The sequence below is a fragment of the Cynocephalus volans genome, chromosome 4 (assembly GCF_027409185.1).
Source record: "Cynocephalus volans isolate mCynVol1 chromosome 4, mCynVol1.pri, whole genome shotgun sequence".
Lineage (NCBI taxonomy): Eukaryota > Metazoa > Chordata > Mammalia > Dermoptera > Cynocephalidae > Cynocephalus > Cynocephalus volans.
In genome coordinates, this window is record NC_084463.1 from 155,826,559 (window position 1) to 155,848,380 (window position 21,822).

Below are 21,822 nucleotides of genomic sequence, written 5' to 3' on the forward strand. Positions count from 1 at the left end.
CATTTGAACATGTCATTTGGCTTTTTATTATTATTATTATTGTTGTTGTTGTTGTCGTTGTTGTTGTTGTGATAAAATACGAGGATATGTCAAAAAGGTCACGAGAAAATAGAATTGAAAGATAATACAAATCTTCCCATGAACTTTTTGAAGTACTCTCATATACTTAACATAATTTTAGCATTGTAACTATTTTTAAGTGACATTAAGTGCATTCACATTGTTGTGCAACCATCACCACTGTCCGATTCCAGAACATTTTCATCCTCCCAAGTTGAAACTTCATACACATTAAACAGTAGTTCCCCATTGCCCTATCCCCGAGCCCCTGGAAACCACCATTCTCTTTTCTGTGAATTTGAGCACTCTAGATGCCTCATACAAGTGGAATCATATAATATTTGTCCTTTTGTGACTGGCTTAATTCACCTAGCATATTGTCTTCAAGGTTCTTATATGTGGTGGCATACGTCAGCATTTGCCATTTGGCTTTTAAATTTAGGATATTTTATCATATCTATTCATTAGGCAAAGATGTTCACAGAATAATGTTGAGTGCAAAGAGAAGGGTTCTAAATGGCATAGATAAGAATGACTGTTTAAAAGTCATAAATGTGTGTGGACATGAGAGAGACAAAGTACCAGAAATGAGAAAAAAGAATGTAAAAGATATGCATATATGAGAGTATTTCAAAAAGTTTATGGAAAGATTTATGTTAACTTTTAATTCAATTTTTCCACTAACTTTAGAAGTACCCTTGTATAAAACAGTACTTATTGCATGGTAGTTGAGAGCTAAGAAACTTTTTTGTTCTCTTCTTCAAATTTTTATTCCCTTTGTTACTAAATTGCTACTTTACGCACTCCTTTAAACAAAACAAACAAAAAATAACAAAAGAAAATAAATGTTCATGATATCAGACAGGCTGTCAGCTAGAAAGTATCAACAGGGCTTCCAAATTCTAGCTTCAGGCTTAGAACCAAGCATATCCTGCAGTCCTTGGGTATGAGACCTCAAAAATACAGGAAGGAATCCAGAACTAAGGAGGAGATTATTAAGACGAGTATGAAGGCATCCATTTGGCATATTTGGGCTATTAAACCTCAATGAGCAAGGCGGAAGCCAAGTTTCCACAGTATGGGACCAATTCTGGAAACCCATGTTCCCTAAGGTCAGAAATGTCCATAGGGGTGGATATGGAACTAATGGGTGGCAGCCAATGCTACAGCTATAAAGCAGGAAGAATAGAGAGGCTGAGGATCAGGTACAGCTAGATGGACATACCCAAACCTACAGGGGATATAGAAGAGCTCCAGCATTAGATGTCCTGAGTTCAAATACTGCCTCTACTACATACTTGATAAGCAATTTCATGCAAACTAGTTCATTTCTCTATGCCTCATTCTTCTTATCTTCAAAATTCAGGTAACAACCACACCTGTCTCTGAGACCTGCTGTGTAGATTAAATGAGACTCCATGCAAAGCTCTTAATAAAGTTCCATGTTCACAGTGAGTGCCCAGTAAATCTATCACCTGCTATCATTTTATCAGGAACTACTGTTTGATTTTTAAACCTAGAATCTCTCCAAGCCTAATGCTTTTTCCAGTTCTCTGGCTTTAAAAATGTGCTGAAATGCTCAGCAGAAGGGACTTGGACTATGCCTAACATCCTCACCCCAGCTCCCCTGCAGGGATTCTATGTCAACACTATTCCCCTTCTGGTTCATGTAACCTCGCCCATACTTCCGCCCAGATTTCAAAATTCCAAGAAAATTGGCTCCTCAAACAAAGAGACTTTTATTTTTAATAATTCTTCAGATAAGGTACTTGATGCCCAGAGAGTATGAAAAACCAAACTAAGGCACAGAGCTAGGAGTAGAAATAAGGTGGAGGTCATAAACATTTATTGAATATTATAGAGCACCTCATAAAACTCAGATAAGCACAACAAAAGACAATCACCTCATTCAAACCCTCACAAGAGCCCTCTGTGATAGTATCATTATCCCTATTTTACAGAAAATGAAACTGAGGATGAATGAGGGGAAATAACCTGCCCATGACCAGCTAGTCTATCAAAGCTGAATTTTCAATGAGTACCAGATATAACTAGTATGCACTGAGAGTCTATCATGTGCCCCACTCTCTGTTGAGCCCATTACATGCATTATCTCATCTAACCTTCACTGTGAACCTGTGAAGTAGCTGCTCTAACTTGCCTATGGTGAGTTTAGTAGTAACTGGTGGATACAGGATACAAGCATAGGGCTGGACTCCAAGACCATGCCCTTAATGTCCAGGCATCAGACTCCTATACCAGAACACTTTGCCAGCTCCCGACTAGTAATGATATTCTGCGTGACTTTTCCAGTCTTTGTATGTTACGCAGTCCATCCAAGAGAGCCGGAACCATTCCAAAAACACCAAGACATTGAGGCAAAACATCAGGGAGCAAAACCGTGGTAGCTTCAGATGATCATAAGCTTTAACCAAACTATGGCCTTCGGGAGGGAAAATGTGCTGAGAGCAAATCTGGGTAATATTCCAGTAGCTGAGCCTTGCTGCTGACACCATAGAGTCCTAGCAATGCTGCTGAGCTGGTGGATGGCAGACGACCTGCTCCATGAGTCTACATTGAAACTGCCAGTGTTAGGAAGGAAGAGAAAGATTAGGAGAATTAATGTAGAGAAAGAGATCAAAACTTCCGAGCCAGATAGACTCAGTTCAGGTACTTGTCAGTTATGCAAACACAGACTAATAATAATTATATTTGCTATTATGCATTAAACACATTCTGTGTGCCAGGCTAAGTGTATTGTGTGACTCTTTCATTTAATGAAAATCACTTGAAGCTATTAGTTCTGAGTTTCTAATGTGTAAAATGAATTTAATAATATCTAAGTTGCAGGATTGTTGTAAGGATTATAGCTACAGGTCTAGTGCCTAAAATTTAGCAGGAGTAAGATAAGTGTTCATAGTAATAATTACTAAGCCAATGTAAGCAAGGGGAGGATATTCTGAATGGGACAGGTTCTCTTCCTATAGAGAAGGAAAGTGAAATAACATTCACCAAACATCTCAACGGGATCTAGAAGACTAGAGTAGAGGGCTGAGCAGTGCAGGTATAGCATCAAGGTACAATCCTGGGAGATACTGTGTGGGAATGTATCACAGATGAAACAGAGACATAGTGGGTAGGGAAGGGAATCTGGAGGTAGGGGCTATTGGAGGGAAAGTGGGCATACACACTCAGGGCTGCAAAGCAAGTTTTGTGCAAATTGTTCACCTCTCAATTGTGGGACTCCTCAAAATGTTTAGCTTTCTCCCAGTGATGTGTTTCTTCTCCACAGTGGATGAACTGTGCCAAGCATGCTAGCTTTCCAACACTCCCCCGATCCCTACATTCTGTTTTGTACCTAAGGGGCAGGCCACCCTATGGATAATGAAGAAAAATCTTAAATTCCTGCAAAGTCTGGTCCCTGGGAGGTTTATGCCTTAAGCCAAACCTTGGGAACTAACTGAGTTCACTACCTCTTCCAGCATCATCAGCATCATGCTATTACAGCTCAAAGCCAAGGGAGCTTTTGACAGTTGCACTCTGAAGAGCATCATTATCCCCAAAAAAGAGAAACCTGAACATACCTACCAAAAAGAAGATAACCTGCAGAATGGTCTGCAAAAAGAAGCCACAGTTCTTGGGGTAAGTTCATTTGATTGTAAGGGGAGCACTGAGGAAATACATTGGGTAAGTATGTAGACTGCAGATCTACAGTAGATCTGGGAAAATCTTTCACTTTTCTCAGGCTGACTCCAGGCTAATCGGCACACGACACAGAGCTTTATGGGAAGACTATGTCCTCCGCAGGCCTTTCTGTAAACTAATTAAAACCACTAGATCTTTTCCATGGGAATACTACCTAATTAACAAATTGGTCTCTCCCAATTTGTCGTTAGTACGACAGAAATTTTTGATTTAACTGTATGATTTTACTCAGTATGATTAAATTACATCTTATTTGAGCTTATTTTTCAAACATTTTGAGGTGAGAAAATCTGGACTAATCTTACCATTTTCTCCCCGTTCACACGAGTAACTATAAGACACCCAAGGGACCTAGGTCATCATCCATCATATCCAGGACTTTAATCTTCATATGGTTCTGAATACCCCCTTTTTAGACCCAAGTCCTATGCATTCTCACCTTTGGAAACCTGTCCAACTGTACCTTCCGGAATTCAGGGTCAGTAAACAACATTATCCTCTTTGTCCCCCAGTTTTTTAAAGAGCTCTCTATGTATTGTACAAACAGAAATCTAGCTCCTGAGGGCACTGCTTCCTAAGGGCACTTTAACTCTCACCCCCAGGTATGGAAGTAAAGTGGTTATCTCATCTGCTTCTCATGGTTACTTCCAGATCAATCTTTTTCTCTCATCTCTAAAAGCTCCCATTTAAGAATCTCATGCCATCCTACTAGGTGAATAACTCCCACAGATCATTTGCCTTCTTTTCCCCCTTAAGATGCTGACTTACATCATTGACACTCCCTCCAGTACAGTCTCTATCACAAGCCTTGGCTATTTCAATATTCATGTTGAAGGTCCTTCCAATACCAGGTCCTCTCAGTTCCTTGACCTGCTCTTCCCAAGCATTTTGTCTGCCCTTCCTCAGGTACACACTTCTTGAGTCCTATCCTGGATCTAATCAATACCAGTAGCAGTAAACCCACCTTTTATCTATGTTTCAGTCATTGCATCCCATACTCTAACCATCTCTAACCTTTTTAGGTTACTCCCTATGACTTTACATTAACTCTAACCATCCTTAACCTCACCAAGACTCATTGATAACAACCCCTTTTTCACAAAACCTTACTTTTTTATATGCTCACTTCCTTCCCTACTCAGCCAAGATCCCACAGTTCACTCTCTTGGGAACCCCCTCAACAGTCTTGCCCTCTTCTCTTCATGCAAACTGAAGCAGTGGTGTAATTGTAACTCTGCCTATTTGCCTACTCTATACCTGCATCCAGGCAGCTGACTCTGGCAAAAAACACACACACACATGTGCACACGCGCGCGCACACACACACACACACACACACACACCTCTAGATTTGATCATAATCCCACATGGACTGTTAATGCAGCCTGAAAAGTACATGATATTTCTATCAGCCATTCACTTCCCTACTACCCCAGAAAACTATTCCAGACCTTCTTTTCCTTCAAACCTATAATGATTCTTCCATGTCCTCATTCTTCATCGACTACCTTGTTTCCTATAATGCTAAGAGTATTGAGGCAATCTAGAGAGGTTTTCCGTAAGTTACCACACATCTCCAGTTACTTTTGATCAATTCCATGAGCACAGAACCTTACTGCAATTTCACCCATATCAAAACAAAAAACAAATGCTTTTAACTTCATACATCTTCCAGCCAATGCGCCATTTCACTACTCATCTTCCTATCAACACTCCTCTGAAGAACAGAAACTCAATGTCTCTAATTTATCTTGAGTAATGTTCTCTCTTTATCATAATCAATGGTATTTGTCCCCCGTCCCACATTACAAAACCAATATCCAAGTCTCGACTGCTAACTTTTCTGAACTAATAGAAGTGTTTGATTCAATTGACCATTCTCCCCTACTTAAAATATTTCATTCACTTGGCTTCTTGAACATCATGCTCTTCTGGTTTTCCTTCTTCCTCCTTGACTTCTCCTTTATACCTTCTTTACTATTCTCTATTTATTTCTCTGACTCCAAACTTGGAGTGCTCCAGAGCTCAGTCTTTGGTTCTATTCTGTTTCTATATCTGCCCCAATGGAAATCTCATTTAGTAATATGGCTTTAAATATCATCTTCACCTATGACTTGGAGAAAGTAAACTACATTCCTTGCCTGAATCTCTCCTCCCAACTCAAGACTCAGATATTCAACAGCTTATGAGCATCTCCACTTGGACGTCTGCCGGACATCTCTTAACCTGTCCCAGATCAGAATCCTGATCTTCCTCCGCAAACCCACTCTTCACACAATATTCCCCATCTCAGATCAGTGTCCACTCCAGCATTTCAGTTGCTCGGACCAACACCCTTGAAGGAAACCTTCATCCTTTTCTTTTATACCCACAGTCAAACCGTCAGCAAACCCTGAAGGTTTCAACTTCCTAGAATCCAACTACTTCTCATTCCATCTACTATCAACACCCCTTTTCACGTCAGCATCATCTGACATGTGAATTATTGCAATATCCTACTTACTGATCTCCTTGACCTGTTTCTTCCCAATCTATCCTCAACACAGCAGGTAGAGAGATCTTTTAAAAATGTAAGTTAGATCATGTCATCTCTTTGCTAAAAATAATCCAATGATCTTTACTTTTTGTTCAGGATGAAAAGCAAAGTCGGTTTAAGAAACAGCCTACGAAGCCCTACATAGCTTGTATCATGCCTCCAGTATTTCACAGGCCTCAGGTCCTATTACTCTGCTCTTAACTCCATCTTACTTTCCATGGAATTTGTCTGTAAAGGAATAATGTGCATGACCTCTCCAATGGCAGAAACAAATATCATGTACTTTTTAGGCAGCATTGACAGTCCATTTGTGGTTATGGTCATAAGCCTAGTTGGGTGAGGATGTGTGTTTCCAGCCTCAGTCAGCTGCCTGGATGCAGGTATACAGTAGGCAAATGGGCAGAGAGTTACAAGTAAACCACTCTTTCAGTCTGCATGAAAAGTATGCTACAGGGAGATGGTGGCAAGACTGTTGAGGGAGCTCATGAGAGAGAGTAAACTACGGCATCCTGGCTGAGTAGGGAAGGAAGTGAGTGTATTGAAAAAAAATAAGGTTCTGTGAAAAAGGGATGTTATCTATGAGTCTTGGTGAGGTTAAAGACAGAGTCAAGGTAGAGTCGTAGAGAGTGATATGGAAAGATTAGAAATGGTGGTTAGAGTATGGGAGGTAATGATTGAAGCATAGACAAAAGGTGGGTTTACTGCTTTGGTTTTGATAAGGTCCAAGGTAGGACTCAAGGAGTGTATTTCTGAGGAAATGTGGACAAGATACTTGGGAAGAGGTCAAGGAACTGAGAGCACCTCATACTGGAAGGATCATTTTTCTCATTCACAAAAAATAGGAGGTGAAAAGTGCCCAGAACATAGAAATTGTTCCACAAATGGAGACTAATATAATTGTAATAGCTGTCATAAAAATAATACTTATTAAAATTTAATGATAAGTAAAATAAGATGAATTACAGCGCTAGGGACTTCCTACTTTATTTGATTTTAATTGAAATTGAGCTCTTCATTAACACTCCTTGAAAAGTTTGTTCTCTCTCTAAGGCACCTAACTGGATTTTTGCTCAGACAACTTTCCTCCACCTACTTTATAAAAAAGCAAACAAACAAAATTGTCAAATATTTTTTCAAGATAAATATTTTAAATATTTAAATAAACATTCAAATAAAATAAATATTTTTATTTTAAAAATACAATGTGCATATGATCATTTCCTGATTTGCTAGTTTAATAATCCTAGCAGAAAAGAAAAGAGGTTAGTTATATATAACTTTCTCGTAGAGCATGCCTATTGGCTCCTTGTAACCCTTTTTTTCTTTCCTTTTTAATATAACAAATTATAACATATTTTTATACTTTATAATTCATAATGTGAATTCAGATGATCCCCTTTATCTATTTAAAATATGTCCTGTAATTTCCCCTTTTGTCTCTTGTAGACTATCCAGATCCTATGTTGCCTGTTGATTTCAAGTTTGGGGGCCACTTTGGTTTCTGCCACCTATTCCTCCCACTTCAACCCAGCAGTTTCCACCATTTTGATGTCTGGATACCCATTTGTAGGAGCTCTTTGTGTGAGTACAGGGGCATCTCTAAGAGCAGCCATGCTTTATAAATGCTAACAGGGTGCTTAGTCATGGAGTGACTCAGTCCTCAAGAGGCAGTGAGGCAGTAGATGGCCAAGACCTCTTCCCTCTGTTACTATCCCACATCATGTCTCTGCCATTCAAGAAGAATAGAAGAGGAACTCAATCTGTTCTCCTGAGTGAACATCCCAGGGAGGGGCTGGTTAGGGCAGGAGGCAAGAGAGGAAGGTAATACCATGGGTATCCCAGTACAGTATTTTTTACCTGGCATTATACATTTTAACTGTAGAAAAGTGGAAGATTGTTTTCACATCCCTCTTTGGGGCTTTGATAAGGCCATTGGATTCTGTATTAGTCTGTTTTCTATTGCTTATAACAGAATACCTAAAACTGGGTGGTGTATAAGGAAAAAAAAAACATTTTTTACAGTTTTGGAGGCTGGAAGTTCACAGAAGAGGGGGCACATCTGGTGAGGGACTTCTTCTGGGTGGGAACTCTCTACAGAGTCCTGTGGCAATGCAGGGTATCACATGGCAAGAATGACAAGCGTTCTTCCACGTGTTCTCCTTATAAAGCCACCAGTCCACCCCTTTAATAACTCATTACTCCATGAATGGATTAATCTATTCGAGAGAGTGTAGTCCTCACAATCCAGTCACCTCTTAAAGGCTTCACCCTTTCAAATACCATAATGAGATTCCCTAGCCTCTTGACACTGTTAAAATGGGGATGAAGTTTGTAACACATGGATTTGGAGGTGACACATTCAAAGTACGGCAGATTCCCTCTATTTTAAGAATAATCCACTTGTCAGGTAGAGAGTGAGAAGACCATTTTTAAGCAATAAAGTGAGAAACACCCGTAGATGCCACTTGTTTGCAGGGATTTAGATTAGTACTGGTGAGATTCATGGGAAGCAGGGGCACTCTTGCTATGTTCAGTGATGATCCGGAGCATTCAAAAAACTCTTTTTCCTGCCTTCCACCTAATGGCTCATGAAGAACGGCCCAATGGATCTTTTTCTGAGAGTGGCCACGGCAGAATCATAGCTCCCACAAAGGGTCATTTCTTTTCCATGTAGTATCCTGTACAAAGGAGAAAAAGGCATACATTCTGGGCAGATGAATTATACCAAGTCACCACTTCTGTATGGATACAGTCCCTGAGTGGACGCAAACTGAGCAGCCATGCAAGTAGGCCCTGCTCCTACCCTCAAGCACAATTTGTCCTTAAGCACAATTTGTCCTTGACTTCTCTATCTTACCAGTGGTTGTGAGCTCCACATTCCCTTACGGAAACTAGCATTAGCTCATGCTAGACCCTCTTTGTCCATGACTACCCAATACCCAAGCTACAGGCTTAACACACATTTCAGCTTCTCAGAATATCCTCCCTCCATCAGCTGGATCCTTAATACCACTAGGTTCAAAAACTGACTTCTGGGGCTCTTTGATAATAACTAAACATCTGACCCTGTTTTTCCCACTTTCCTCAATCCCCAGTCTGACTCAAGCTGCCTACACCAATGGCTTCAAGTTCATGCCCCATCAGAGTCTCTTTCCTTTCTGTCAGCTGTTCCCATATCACTATCCCTTCAAGTCATTGTTCTGTCTCAACCTTCTCTCTTTCAACCTTGAATTTATAAACACCCTCCTACTCCCTTGTACATCTCTCCAGGCCTCCTCAGCTCCTAGTGATTTCCACTAAAATAAATTGTCTGTGCCTCTGCCTATTCTTCAAAGTCTGTGTAAATGTCCTAAGGGTGGAAACTGGGCCTCTCTATCCATATGAACCCACACCACTCCTGTGGAGTTATTTCCCTAAAAGTTTTCCAACATTACTTTTTGATTGAGTGATTGACAGTAACATGGTGGCCACATTTCCACAAGAAAACCAATCTGACCATTTCTCTTTTCTGAGCAGTTTGCCATTACCGGATCCCTCTCAATCATCTCTGGGAAAAAATCAACTAAGCCCTTTGTAAGTATGAGGACCATCAAATCTCAGCTGGTTGGAAGTAAAGGAACCTCAGAGTTAATTCTTCTATTTCAAAATCTTCATTTTACAGTTGGAGGAAATTAAGTCTAGGGAACAGTCTAGGGAGCCCAGTTTCTCCTGGCTGGTCCATTGGTAGAACCATTATAGAACCTAAATTTCTTGCTTTCTAGACCAGTGCTCCTTCCTCTACAAAATGGTTCTCCTGTATCATATTCCAAGCTTGGAAGAGGTTTACCTCAGTTATTTAAAAAGTGGGAAAAAATTTAATTTATTTTATTATTATTTTTAATTGACAACATTTGTACATATTTATGGGATATACTGTGATATACATCTATTCAATGTGTAATGATCAAGGCATTGACCAGAATGGTTGAACACCAGGATCAGAAAGGAGTCCATGATATATTTTTAAATTTCCACTATCAAAGCAACTGAAATAAACCTCATCCAGTCAAGTAGCAGGGTGGGAAGGCATTCATCCTCTCTCCTCCTCTCCTGTCCAGAAGAGGATGTTGGAATCTCTTTCTGAGCTAGAGGAGACTATTTCTATCCAAAAAATCCCCTCTTGATAATTGGACACCCAAGAAAAAAAAGATCAGTTCAAAGTAAGGTGGAGAGTAACAAAACTTGAGTCCTGTCTGTAAAAGTTTGTAGAAGGTACATGGAGCGGGAGGGGTAGGGGGAGGTGTGTGACATTAGTACTGACCACAGCACAGAACACAGAGATAGAACTGCTTGGACCACTCTCTATATCTCCCTTGATTTCCTCAACAGCCTTAGAATCATTCTATTGCCTTAAGTGCTTCTAGAGTATGGCCTTTGGTCCCTCCTGAGAAACCCAATCTATGGCTTCTTACATAAAAGGGAAGCTTCAGAGAAAGGCAGAAGCAAACTGCAAGAGCTGGAATACCTACCTGCAGGTGGTTCAGGCCTATGAGAACCACATTCACCACACCATCTCCTGCATCCTAGTCTAAGTTTGGGGGTAAGGGGCTGTCCCAGGATATGATGATTCATTTGCAAAGACACTGACTGATATGCCAGGCTCTGGGCCAGGCTCTCAGCACATGCTCTTTTCTGTCCAAGCATCACTGGAGGATACTGCATGGTGGAAAGGATGGTTGTCCTGCCCTCTTCTACCTTGGCCCTGTAGCTATATGGCTTCATGTGCTGAGTCCCTGAAGGAAGAGTATCCTGAACAGGCAGTGTCTCTGCCCAAAGCTACCATGTGGGCAATAGAGGCCATATGTGGGGCCCATGTTGTTTTCAGGTCATCCCAAGCACAGATTTCCCTTTCTGTGTATTTAGAGTGCTTAGAAAGCTCCTTTTTAAATTAACATGTTCATTTACCACATTTTATAAATGAGAAAACTGAAGTCCAGAATAGGGAGGAGATTATTGAAGCACACAGACAGGCCAGTGACAGATCTGGGAGGGGAGTTCAGGTTTTCTAATTCCAAGCCCAGAAATCTGACCCCATCCAATGCTGTGAACTCTTCAAAACCCTGTGCCCTAGTCCTGGGTTTTAAACTGCAGTTTCAATCATCAGGAGCATATGCCAACCTCATCTACCATCCATGTGTCCTCATTGTGGCTAGCCAGACCCTGTATCTTCCTGAGTCGGGATGTGGTTTTTCCCTGAGTCACCTTTGTGGGTGTGTGGCAAAGGGAAAGGTCGCTATTGAGAGGAGCAAAGCCCTTAGCTGCTTCCTACACCTACAAAGTTTGTGAGGAAAGTGGCTACAGTCTGATAATTTTTTTGTGAGTGAGTAGAGAACCACAGGGTCTTAACCCACACACCTCTGCTTCTTGCCCTGCTACTTAAAGAAATTGAAGGTATATGATTTTCATATTGAACAAGAATTGATTGTGAATTCAAGGCCAATTACTTGTCTATTGAAGGTATATGCTATGTTTCCATAGACTTGATCACCCTTCAGGTAGGTATTCCAATTTCTCCAGTTTGTTTTCACCTTTCCTCTGAAGCTTCTCCTTTATTTAAGGCAAAGCCATAGATTAGGTTTCCCAGAGGGGACCAAAGGCCATATTCTAAAAGTCCTTAAGGCAATAGAATAATTCTAAGGCTGTTGAGGAAGTCAGGAGGTACTGGCAGTGGCCTAAGCAGTACTGTCTCTGTCTTCAGTGCTGTAGAGAGTCAAGGGGCCAGAACCTCTCTCCCCCAGGAGGAATTATTTGTGCATTCTCTCATTTAACAAGGCATTTGCTAATTATATCATGTGGTAAACTAAATAGTGAGGAGTGATACAAAGATGAATAAAACACAATCTCTGTTCACTAGGAGCATGTGGGTCAGAGGCAGTAATAGACCAAAAAAAGCACCATTGCAGTACTATGGTCAGAGAGATAATAGCGTCATGTGCTGCTTCTGCGATGAGAGCCCAACATGAAATTTTTCTTTCAGGCTCTGAGCAGCTTGACCTCAAATGCAATGAGTTCCATTGCTGCTGGAGCAGGCTTCTTCCTCCTCACTGACAGCCTGGTGGACCTGGGGACTGTCTCTCAACATTGTGACTCAGAAAAAAATTTTCTGTCCTCATTGCCTTATTCAGAGTACTATAATTCAATATATGAAGTCAAGGACTGTATCCTGGATGGTGCCAGTCTAACAGTAAGTAATTTCAGATTAAATATCCTGTCATGTGAAACCTCAGTGTAGCTCCTTTGCATGATCTGTTTTTTCAGCAGTTTTTAGTCCTGTTAGTCTGAATGCCAAGAGGCAGACAGAAAAACAACAAGAAAAAAAAAAAAAACATGGCTGAAAGAGGCCTGTCAGCTGACTGCACAATGTGAGGGTTGCATTGTATAAAGTCAAAAAAGTAAATCAAGAAGGGCAGTGGAGAGTCTAACCCTTCAGTGGTCTTTTTAAATGACAAATATGCCAATCTCAATGGGTTTAACTCTCAAAGTGCCTCCTTTGCTCAACAGGCATTTTTTTTTTTTTCCTCAACACAGGCAGAAATATTTTTCTTTATTTGGATTTTATCTGAGATTGGGATTATCTCTTTTGGTTCCCTTTCCTGGGGCTGGAAGCCCCTACTCCTTGGAAATGCTTGTTTTCTTATCATCAGTGAATTTGGGACTGGGAGAAGCCATGTGGTGTTTAATTCCTTCAAGTGCATGCCTGCTTATGCTACATTAAGTTAGGCACAGAACTTGAACCTTAAGCCTAAACATATAATTATCACACTTTGGCCCAGAAGAGGTGGCAGAAAGTGGAGGTAGGAGGGGGAGAGAGCTTACCGAAGGATTTGACTCCTAGCAGAAATTTCAACATCTCTGGGCAGCATTTTTTGCCCTTTTTCCCCCAAATTTCATGGTCACCACCTGCTGAACATGACAACCCTGGCATAGTCAATTGTCTAAATGTAGAATCACAGTGTTAAAACCATAAACCTGTAGCTTTTTAAGAAGAAAGACCTTTTTGGGTGACTTTTCCTAGTAGGAGCAAGGGGAAGACAAGGCAATATCTCTCTCTCTTTCCCTTGGATCTGTCTGTCTCACAAATTTCAGAGAACGTGTGCAGTTTTTGCACTCACAGCCTCCTGTGAGTCTTTCCATAGAGCCCAGAGGTTGCCAAAAGCAACCCCTTTGATCCAGGAGCTTGAGGAAGTGTAAGAGCACAGAGACCCATCTAGCTAGAAATCAGCAGGAGGGAGCCCAGGAAATAGTATAACCCTTGTGCAGGACAGACATCAGATAAAGTAATGAGGGTGGAAAAGACATCCTCCACAATGAGATATTGGGGGTTAATTTAAGAAAAACTAATCTCATTACATCAAACTGCCTTCCACTCTTAGACAACAAGAGCCAAAAAGGACCTCCTGCAACATCAGACAAGTTGCAACATGGCAGACCAAGTGGACCCCAAAGGCCACTCTTTCTTAATTAACATTGGAATAACCTGGACAAAAGTAACAAATTTTAAAAATTAAAAATATATATCCAAGATTGGAAGAAGAGAGGAAAGGGGAGTGGAAAAAAAAGAAATCAAGGAAGTAAGGAGTCTTTGGTTCCGGAAGCTAAGAAGGATCCTAAAGTCCAATCATCAAACAAGAGCTGAGACCAGAAAACCAGAGAAGTCTAGATAGGAGCATTGGTATTAGAGGCTAGGATCATGGAGTTTTAATGCCCATAACAGGATTTGAGTTTCCTCAATCTCATAGGGGCTCACATTGAGGACCCTGCAAAAAATGTTGGAATCTGAGACAATATTTATCAAATTTGTAAATATAAGACAAGGAAGACTCTGACCAACATCCCAAAAAGTTTTAAGAAAGCCTGCCATCAGCTCACTAAGCTTTGTTCAGGTATGGTATCCAAATTCATAATTACATATAAAATAGGGGATCCTCAAATAAAGGGATTAACTTAAAAATTGCTCCTGGATCTGTGAAACTCCTAAGGTTCTAGCAGAATCAAACCTGAACTGCCATTTAGGAAGATATTCATAAACCCAACTATAGAGTCCTGCATATCAAAGAACCCACTACCACCACTACCTATACACTGAAATTATCAAGTAATAAAAATATAATAAGGAATAAAGTTAAAAATGGTATAACAAACATGAAGTTAGTGGCCCAAGAATTGAAGATAATAATTTGAACAAGGCTATCATGAAAATATATTTTCAATAATTAAAGATATAAAAAAGTAATTAAAACCAAAATGAAAGAACAGTACAATAAGAAACAAGAAGTGGATTTGAAAAAGAACTGAATAGCATGATTGGAAGTGAAAATTACAGTCTCTGAAATTAAAAACTGAGCAGAGCAGTTAAACAGTAGATTCAATACATCCAAAGAAACAAACAGTGAAATGAAATTCAGGTCTGATTAAATCACACAGAACACAACACACAAAGATAAAAAATTGGAAAATATAAATGGGAGATTAAAAGAAATGGAGGATACAGTGAAGTGAAAAGATTAAACACACATCTAAAATGAGTTCCAGTAGGAGAGTATGGGAAAGACAGAGCATGCCAAAATAAAATACCAGAAATTTTCAGAATTTAACTAAAGACATGAGCTTTCAGACTGAAAGAATGCTCTGCAATCACTTCAGGATAAACAAAATCAAATCCACACCTTGAAATACCATCATGACGATAAAAATCACCAGAGACAAAAAGGAAATAATAAAAGCAACCAGAGATAAATGGCAGATTACTCCTATTTTTCATTACGTCTTGGGATACCATTATGTCTATGGGATAATGTAATCTATGGGATTACATTATGTCTATGGCTCTGAGATAAAACAGATGCTGCTTATTTCCCTTCTTCTGTTAAGAAATCTGAAAAAGAAGAAAAGAGGATTAAACAATTTTCTCTGTCCTTTATTCCCTCCACTGCTGGAGCCTTCATCTCCCGGTTTCCTCTCAGGCAGGCACAAGGGTTAGCTTGTGTACAGTTACCAACCATTCATACCCTGATTTGCAGGGTGTTCTGGTGGTGATGCTTATCTTCACTGTGCTGGAGCTTTTACTAGCTGCATACGCTTCTGTCCTGTGGTGGAAACAGGTCTACTCCAGCAACCCTGGGGTGAGTATGCTGATACGTCACATGATACCTGCTGTGTCCCAGGTCTGGGCTATGATGATCCAGGACCAAAAAGGAGCAGAAAGAGGAGTCGATTGTTGGTCATGAGATGTATGTGGAAGATGACTTTTATAGTGATAAAAGAGTTCCATGGCTCCTTTATGAGGATACTCTGGTCATCTGGGATCAGCTGGTTTCTATCAGGCAGCAGACCAATTGGAGAATTGCTTAATATGAAGCTAGTTGGCTTTAGAAACCACCTAGTCTAATCCCTCATGAAAGATCCAAGGTTTGGATAAAATTACATGTAGAAAGAATCATATGGACTAAAGGGCTAAGAATGAAAACTTGCATCCTCTCTTATCATGAGCACAGCCACCTGCCTGCCTTGACAGTCTCCATAGCCAAATTTTCTTACTAATGTGATGAGATTTTACCAGGACTTCTCTGTTCTGTTCATGCTTTCCTGCGCTCTTCCTTACCTTCTCTTCGCCCTTGATGTTACAGTTTTAAAATATTTTTATTTCTTCTAAAAGTTACAGCAAAAAAGGAAACTTTTATAGGGTCTGGATGAATTATGATTTAACTATGATGCTATTAAAAACAGTATAACAATTAGTAGGCTGGAGAATGTCATTGTTTGAATCAATATTGCTGCAATTGTATGCTATGGTAAAGTTGGAAGAGCTACCACTACATAAAATTTGGAACTACTACTGTACAAAATTTGGGAAGTGTTATAAATAAGCATTTTTTTTAAAACCCTCCAAAATCAAAGATTAAACAGTACTAATGAATTTTATCTTTTCTAGAGTGCACTTTTCTTACCTCGATCACAAGATCATATCCAACATGTCAAAAAGAGTTTTTCAAGGTCTGGATATGAATAACTCTTGGTCTCAGAGAAAAAAGGAGGATAAACTCAGTGCTCATGACAAAGTAATTAGACTTTCCTGAAATCTAAGCTATTTTAGAAACTGTGAAATAAACTTTAAAAAAAAAAAAAGAAAAGGAAGTTTCATTATGAGTCTTTTTATTTCTCTTGAAAATAATTTCCTGAAAGCCCAGGTCAGTAAAATTTTATTAGCCAGTCTTTCTGATAAACTTTATAAGCTTCTCTGGGTAAACTGAGCAGAAAGTGATTCATCTGTCTCTACCTACGGAGAGAAAATGTGCCCTCCAGTGCTAGTGAGAACTGGCTAAGTCGTGTGGTTATGCAGCCCCTGTTTCTGTATTATTTCCACGCTCATATTGTTTAAATATTAGATATTAGGGATTGTAAGAACATTTTAATTAATTATTTTTAAATATATGGCTCCTTCCTGTGTAATTTAATTACTTTATTCTTAAATATCTGGATTAAAAGACTATAATTAATCACTGTGCTTTCCCCCATGTAAGTTCTAGACCAAATAAGAAATTAGACATATAAAAATAATATCAACTTTATTACTGTATTAGAGAAAACAACATGACCAATCCAGTAAATGAATTCCTAATATTGCCCCCTGGGTCTAGGCCTTGGGTCTCATGCAGGAGGGAAATGTGCAACAGAAATACATATATATGTTTTCCAATCGTACAAAAGTGGTCACTGCAGTAATACAACTAATAGTCCCCAAATGAAAACTACCCAGGTGCCTACAGACAGCTGAATAGGCAAATAAACATTGTGCTGCAAGTATATTCAGACAGTAAAGTACTGCACAGTAATACAAATGAACAAGCTACAATTACATGCAGCCATATACATAAATTTCACAAATATAATGTTGAGGGGGGAAAAAGCCATATAAAAGAGAGTACGTACTGCATGATTCCATGACCATAAAGTTTAAATGCAGGCAAAACCAATATATGCTATTAGAACCAGGATAGTAGTTAAACTTTGGGGTAGTAATTAGAAAGGGTCCTGGGGGCCTTTGGGTTCCCAGCAATGTTCTTTTTCTTGATCTGGATGCTGGTGCTATACAGTTATGATTTGTGGCCTCTTATTTCTACTTATAAGTGAATAAAAACATTTTTTAAAAACAGTTGCCTTTGACCTCTTGTTCCTGTCTCTCTGTTCCTGTCTACTTGTTGAACACATCTGTCACTCCTACATTGTCAAATTTCTTTTAAAAAAAAGTCATCTCCCCAAAACCTTGGAGTCATTCTGACTCTTCGACTTCTTTTACACACCCTATCTAACCTCTCATGCAAACCTTCTAGGTCTCACTTCAAAATCAATCCAGAGGCTGATTGCTTCTCACCACTTCTCGAGTACTCTGGTCCATCTTTCCACACTGTCATTATTGAACTGATCAACCAGCAGGGCACCCACACCACTCAGTATATTCTCTGTATGGAAGACAGCAGAATCTTTTTAAATCTAAAATCAGATCATGTCTCTCGAACCCATTCCATTTCATTCCAAATAAAAGCCAGCGTCCTTAAATGTCTCTATAGGATCTCATCCCTCATTTCCTCTCTGACCTTCTGACTATTCTCTGTTTCTTCTGCTCTAGTCACACTCATCTTTTTGCTACCAATTGACATGTTATTTCTTCAGGAATTTTACACTTGCAGGTTCCTCTATGTGGAATGCTTTTCTTGCAAATATTTCCACTGCTTGCTTCTTACTTTTTTCAGGTCTTTCTTCCCCCACTAACCTACACAAAATAGCGGTCTTCCTTCCCATCGCTTGCTTATTTTTCTTCATAGTACTTACCACCATCTGACACACCATATATTTTCTTTGCTTATTTATTGTATGTCTACCTCCACTAGTCCTTAAGCTACATTAGGGCACACACTGATGACTCCCTGATGAGGATTTCAGTTCCTATTTGTCTGTTTGCAAATATGTGAGAATGTGCATGTATTTTAAATGGGGGTGGAGGACCTTGGAGATTTCCCTCCTTCCCATCAGCCAAGCAATTCAATAAATTTATATTTTTTCCAGGATCTATTTCTTTTTTGTTTTCTGCTGTTAATAGAAAGGTTCTTCATATATCTGGTCTACCGAACTGATGAAAGATGCAAAAAGAATACTGCATCCTTTATTTGCCATCATTCCCTGATCCTCCCCAGCCAGGCCAGGTTGTCTTTCACAAATGGCATGACTATTCACTCAGTTTTTAATGTCTGAAATTTGGGAGTCATCTTTATTCCTTACTTTGCCACACTACCACATTTAGTTTGGGCAACCAATTAGGCAAGAACCATTAAAAGGAAGGTCTAATAAACTCATGGCAAGAAAAGGGACTGATGGTTTGAACCAAGTCCAAGAAGATATTTCAGATATTTAACATACATACTAGAACTTCAAGTTCTGCCTTGTGGTTTAAAAAAAAAATGTAACCCAAAAGGTAACCCAATAGCAGTGGCTGAGCCACACATGCTCAGATCATTATCACAATTTCTCTCCAATCTTCTCTCCCAACTCAAGTAAGAGATTCTCCTTACTGACCTGATGAAACAAGCAAGCCATGCTGAGGAAGCAAGAAACTGAGGGCGTCCTCTAGGATCTGATGACAGCCTCTTATCTCCAGCCTGCAAAACCCAGGGCCCTTAGTCATACAACCACAAGGAAATAGATTTTGCAAACAACCTAAATGTGCTTGGAACTAGGTTTGCCCCAAGTGAGCCTCCAGATGAAAATACAGCCTGGCCGATACCTTGACTGTAGTCATATAAGACTCCGAGCAGAGGGTACCAGCTATGTCATGCCTTAATTGCTGACCCACAAAAACTGTAAGATAGTAAATATATTGTTTTCAGCCACTGAATTTGTGGTAATTAGTTACATAGCAGCAGAAAACAAATACACACTGGATTATTGCATGAAATCTAAAACAAGACAAGTTCAACTTTTAACCAAGGTCAAATTTCAGCTCTACCACTTACCAGCGGTATTGGTGGTCCTCAGCTTCCTTGTCTTTAAAATGCTTATGATAATAGAACCCATTTCCCAAGTTTATTGGGAAGGTGTCATAGTAACACACGAAGAAGAATGAATTTAATGAGGAAGTAAATTTCTCATTTTATTTAGAACCATGTTGGCACAAACTAAGTGCTGAATATAACTTATCAACCTTAAGGAAGAGTGGTCTGCTGAAGGCTGAAAGCAAAATAAAATACCCTTTCCACTCAGAGAATATCACTTACAGCTGCCCCATGAAGAGTCTGCCATTTCACCTATCTATGGAATAGTCTAGTTCTTGCCTTCTGGCCTGATTTTATAGATTAAAATATTAGGAGGTCTATCTTTGAGGAGCTTAAAAGTCAAAAGCAGAAAGAAAAGACAAAGGCTGACAACTAAAACCTGGTTGAAAAGATAAAATGAGGTCCATTTTGAAATATCCAAGATAGATAGAATTATGAGCTTCTTCTGCTTAATATCAGCAATTCAATCCTAAAAAATCAGGTATTCTTCATGAAGACAGCTCTTTTCCATCATTTTAAAGAAAAAAAAATACATATATGTGCTATTAGTGAACCTAAACTCCCATCCCATTTCCTAAAATGTAAACAAAAGGCAATAAAGCATCTATATATGAGTAATAAATTAATATGTTAGGTTGGAAAATGGTTAAAATGTTGTAATTCCTTCATCACTAAATAATCACAATGGTTGGTAACAAGCAGGTGGTTTGTTTGCAGCATGTGGCTGCAGCACCATCATGGTTATGCTTTCCTTTTATTGTCACAGCCTAATTTATAAAACTTCACATAATTCTGATGGTCTTTCAATTCTGCTTAGAATTTAAATATAAACTTGCCCCACACTTCGTTTTGTGTAAAATGTTGCATTGCACCTTAGAGACATAAATTAAAATTTACCTGAATAAACATTGGCAGGAACTGTTGTCTTGAGAAATACCTACCTTCTCTGAAGTTTGGGTGTGAAAAAAGAAAGAGGCATTCCACCAGGAAAAAATTAATGGAGTAGACAGTCTATATTTCTATACATCAGTGGTTCTCAACCTGAAGTAATTTTTTCCCTGGTGAACTTTTGACAATGTCTGGAGACAATTTTTGGTTTTGACAACTAGAGATGTGCTACTAGTATCTAATGAGCTAGAGATGCTGCTAAATGTCTTAGAATACATAGAACTCCTCCTAAAAAAGAACTATTGGGCCCAAATGTCAGCAGTGCCAAGGTTAAGAAACTCTGCTATCCATGGTCACCACACACTAGAAAATACTCAACATACTGTTTGTATATGGTTTTTGATTTTGTGAAATGATTTACCTTTATAATTTAATAGTTAAAATAACAAATATAGGAACATAAAGGACTAAAGTGGAAACAAATTCCAAAAGGCATTTTTTTTTGTTATTTTAATTAGTACTTGTATAGTTTAAACCAGGAAGGACTTGAATAGAATTAGTTTTACTTGTCTTCCTGAAAACTAAAATATCCTCTATTAAAGTGGCAACTACATCTAGTCCTATATTTTCTTTACTACTGATTTTTTTAACTTGAAAATATGAAGAAAGTAGATTTTAAATGTTCTCATCACAAGAAAAGAAATGGCTATGTGAGGTGATGGATATGTTAATTAGCTTCATTGTGGTAATCATTTAACAATGTGTAGTATGTCAAGACATCCCATTGCATACCTTAAATTGATATATATATATATAATATATATTATATATATATATATACATATATATAATTTTATCATCAAAGCTGTTTTACTTTAATGACCAAAATAGATGCTTTGGTTTATAAAGATGGAAAAATTAAGAGATTCACAGTTAACTACTGATTTTTATACTACAGAGGAATATGGTTAAACAATAAGTTAGAAAACTCATCAATGAAAAGCAGGAATTTCCTATTGAAGGAGGATGAAAGCATGCTGAAAAAAAGCACAGATATTGGAGACTGACAAGAGGTGTGTGCCTCCTTCCCCTGTCCCCTTAGTTTGTGACACTGGGCAACTTAATCTTTCTGTTGCTTAGTTTCAGTGCTGTAGAATTATTAAAAAAGTAAATGTCAATGCATGTTAAAACAAACAGAATACCTTCTACAGTGCCTGACACAGTGGATATTCCCTAAATTTCAGTTCCTTTATATATCACGAACATAGGTATGGGGACTTGTTTTTGTATATACCATGTATTTATCTTGTGCTTACCATATGTTTATAAACAAACTAATAAGAGAGTAAGACCTCTGAATAACTGTATCTTTCCCCAGGAGGGAGGGAGCTGGGTGTGCTCTAGAATTCTAAGACTCTATGACTCAATGACTGTGATTCTGTGGTTCTAGGACTGAGTTGAGGAGCCAGGGGCTCATTGCCAAGGACTCCATGTGGCACTGGTGGAGAAGTTGACCATGATTTTGGCTAAAATGTTTACTCACTCATT

At 39.0% G+C, this 21,822-nt stretch overlaps 1 protein-coding gene across 1 annotated transcript; it reads left to right on the forward strand.

Annotated features, from left to right (window-relative positions):
* The first annotated feature begins 3,555 nt into the window (after positions 1–3,555).
* MS4A7 (membrane spanning 4-domains A7) lies at positions 3,556–21,788 on the forward strand. The gene is made up of 7 exons (XM_063095145.1): positions 3,556–3,702; positions 7,748–7,882; positions 9,818–9,874; positions 12,318–12,524; positions 15,361–15,462; positions 16,272–16,333; positions 21,725–21,788. Exons 1-7 carry the CDS (start codon positions 3,556–3,558, stop codon positions 21,786–21,788), a joined length of 774 nt encoding a protein of 257 aa, XP_062951215.1.
* Positions 21,789–21,822: the final 34 nt, after the last annotated feature.

Excerpts from the sequence above, each read along its gene's own strand:
- MS4A7 (XM_063095145.1), top strand. The coding sequence starts at position 3,556 with ATGCTATTACAGCTCAAAGCCAAGGGAGCTTTTGACAGTTGCACTCTG. Across the intron at positions 15,463-16,271 it reads TCTACTCCAGCAACCCTGGG|AGTGCACTTTTCTTACCTCG; the intron begins GTGAGTATGCTG and ends TATCTTTTCTAG. Across the intron at positions 16,334-21,724 it reads GTCAAAAAGAGTTTTTCAAG|GACTGAGTTGAGGAGCCAGG; the intron begins GTCTGGATATGA and ends CTGTGGTTCTAG.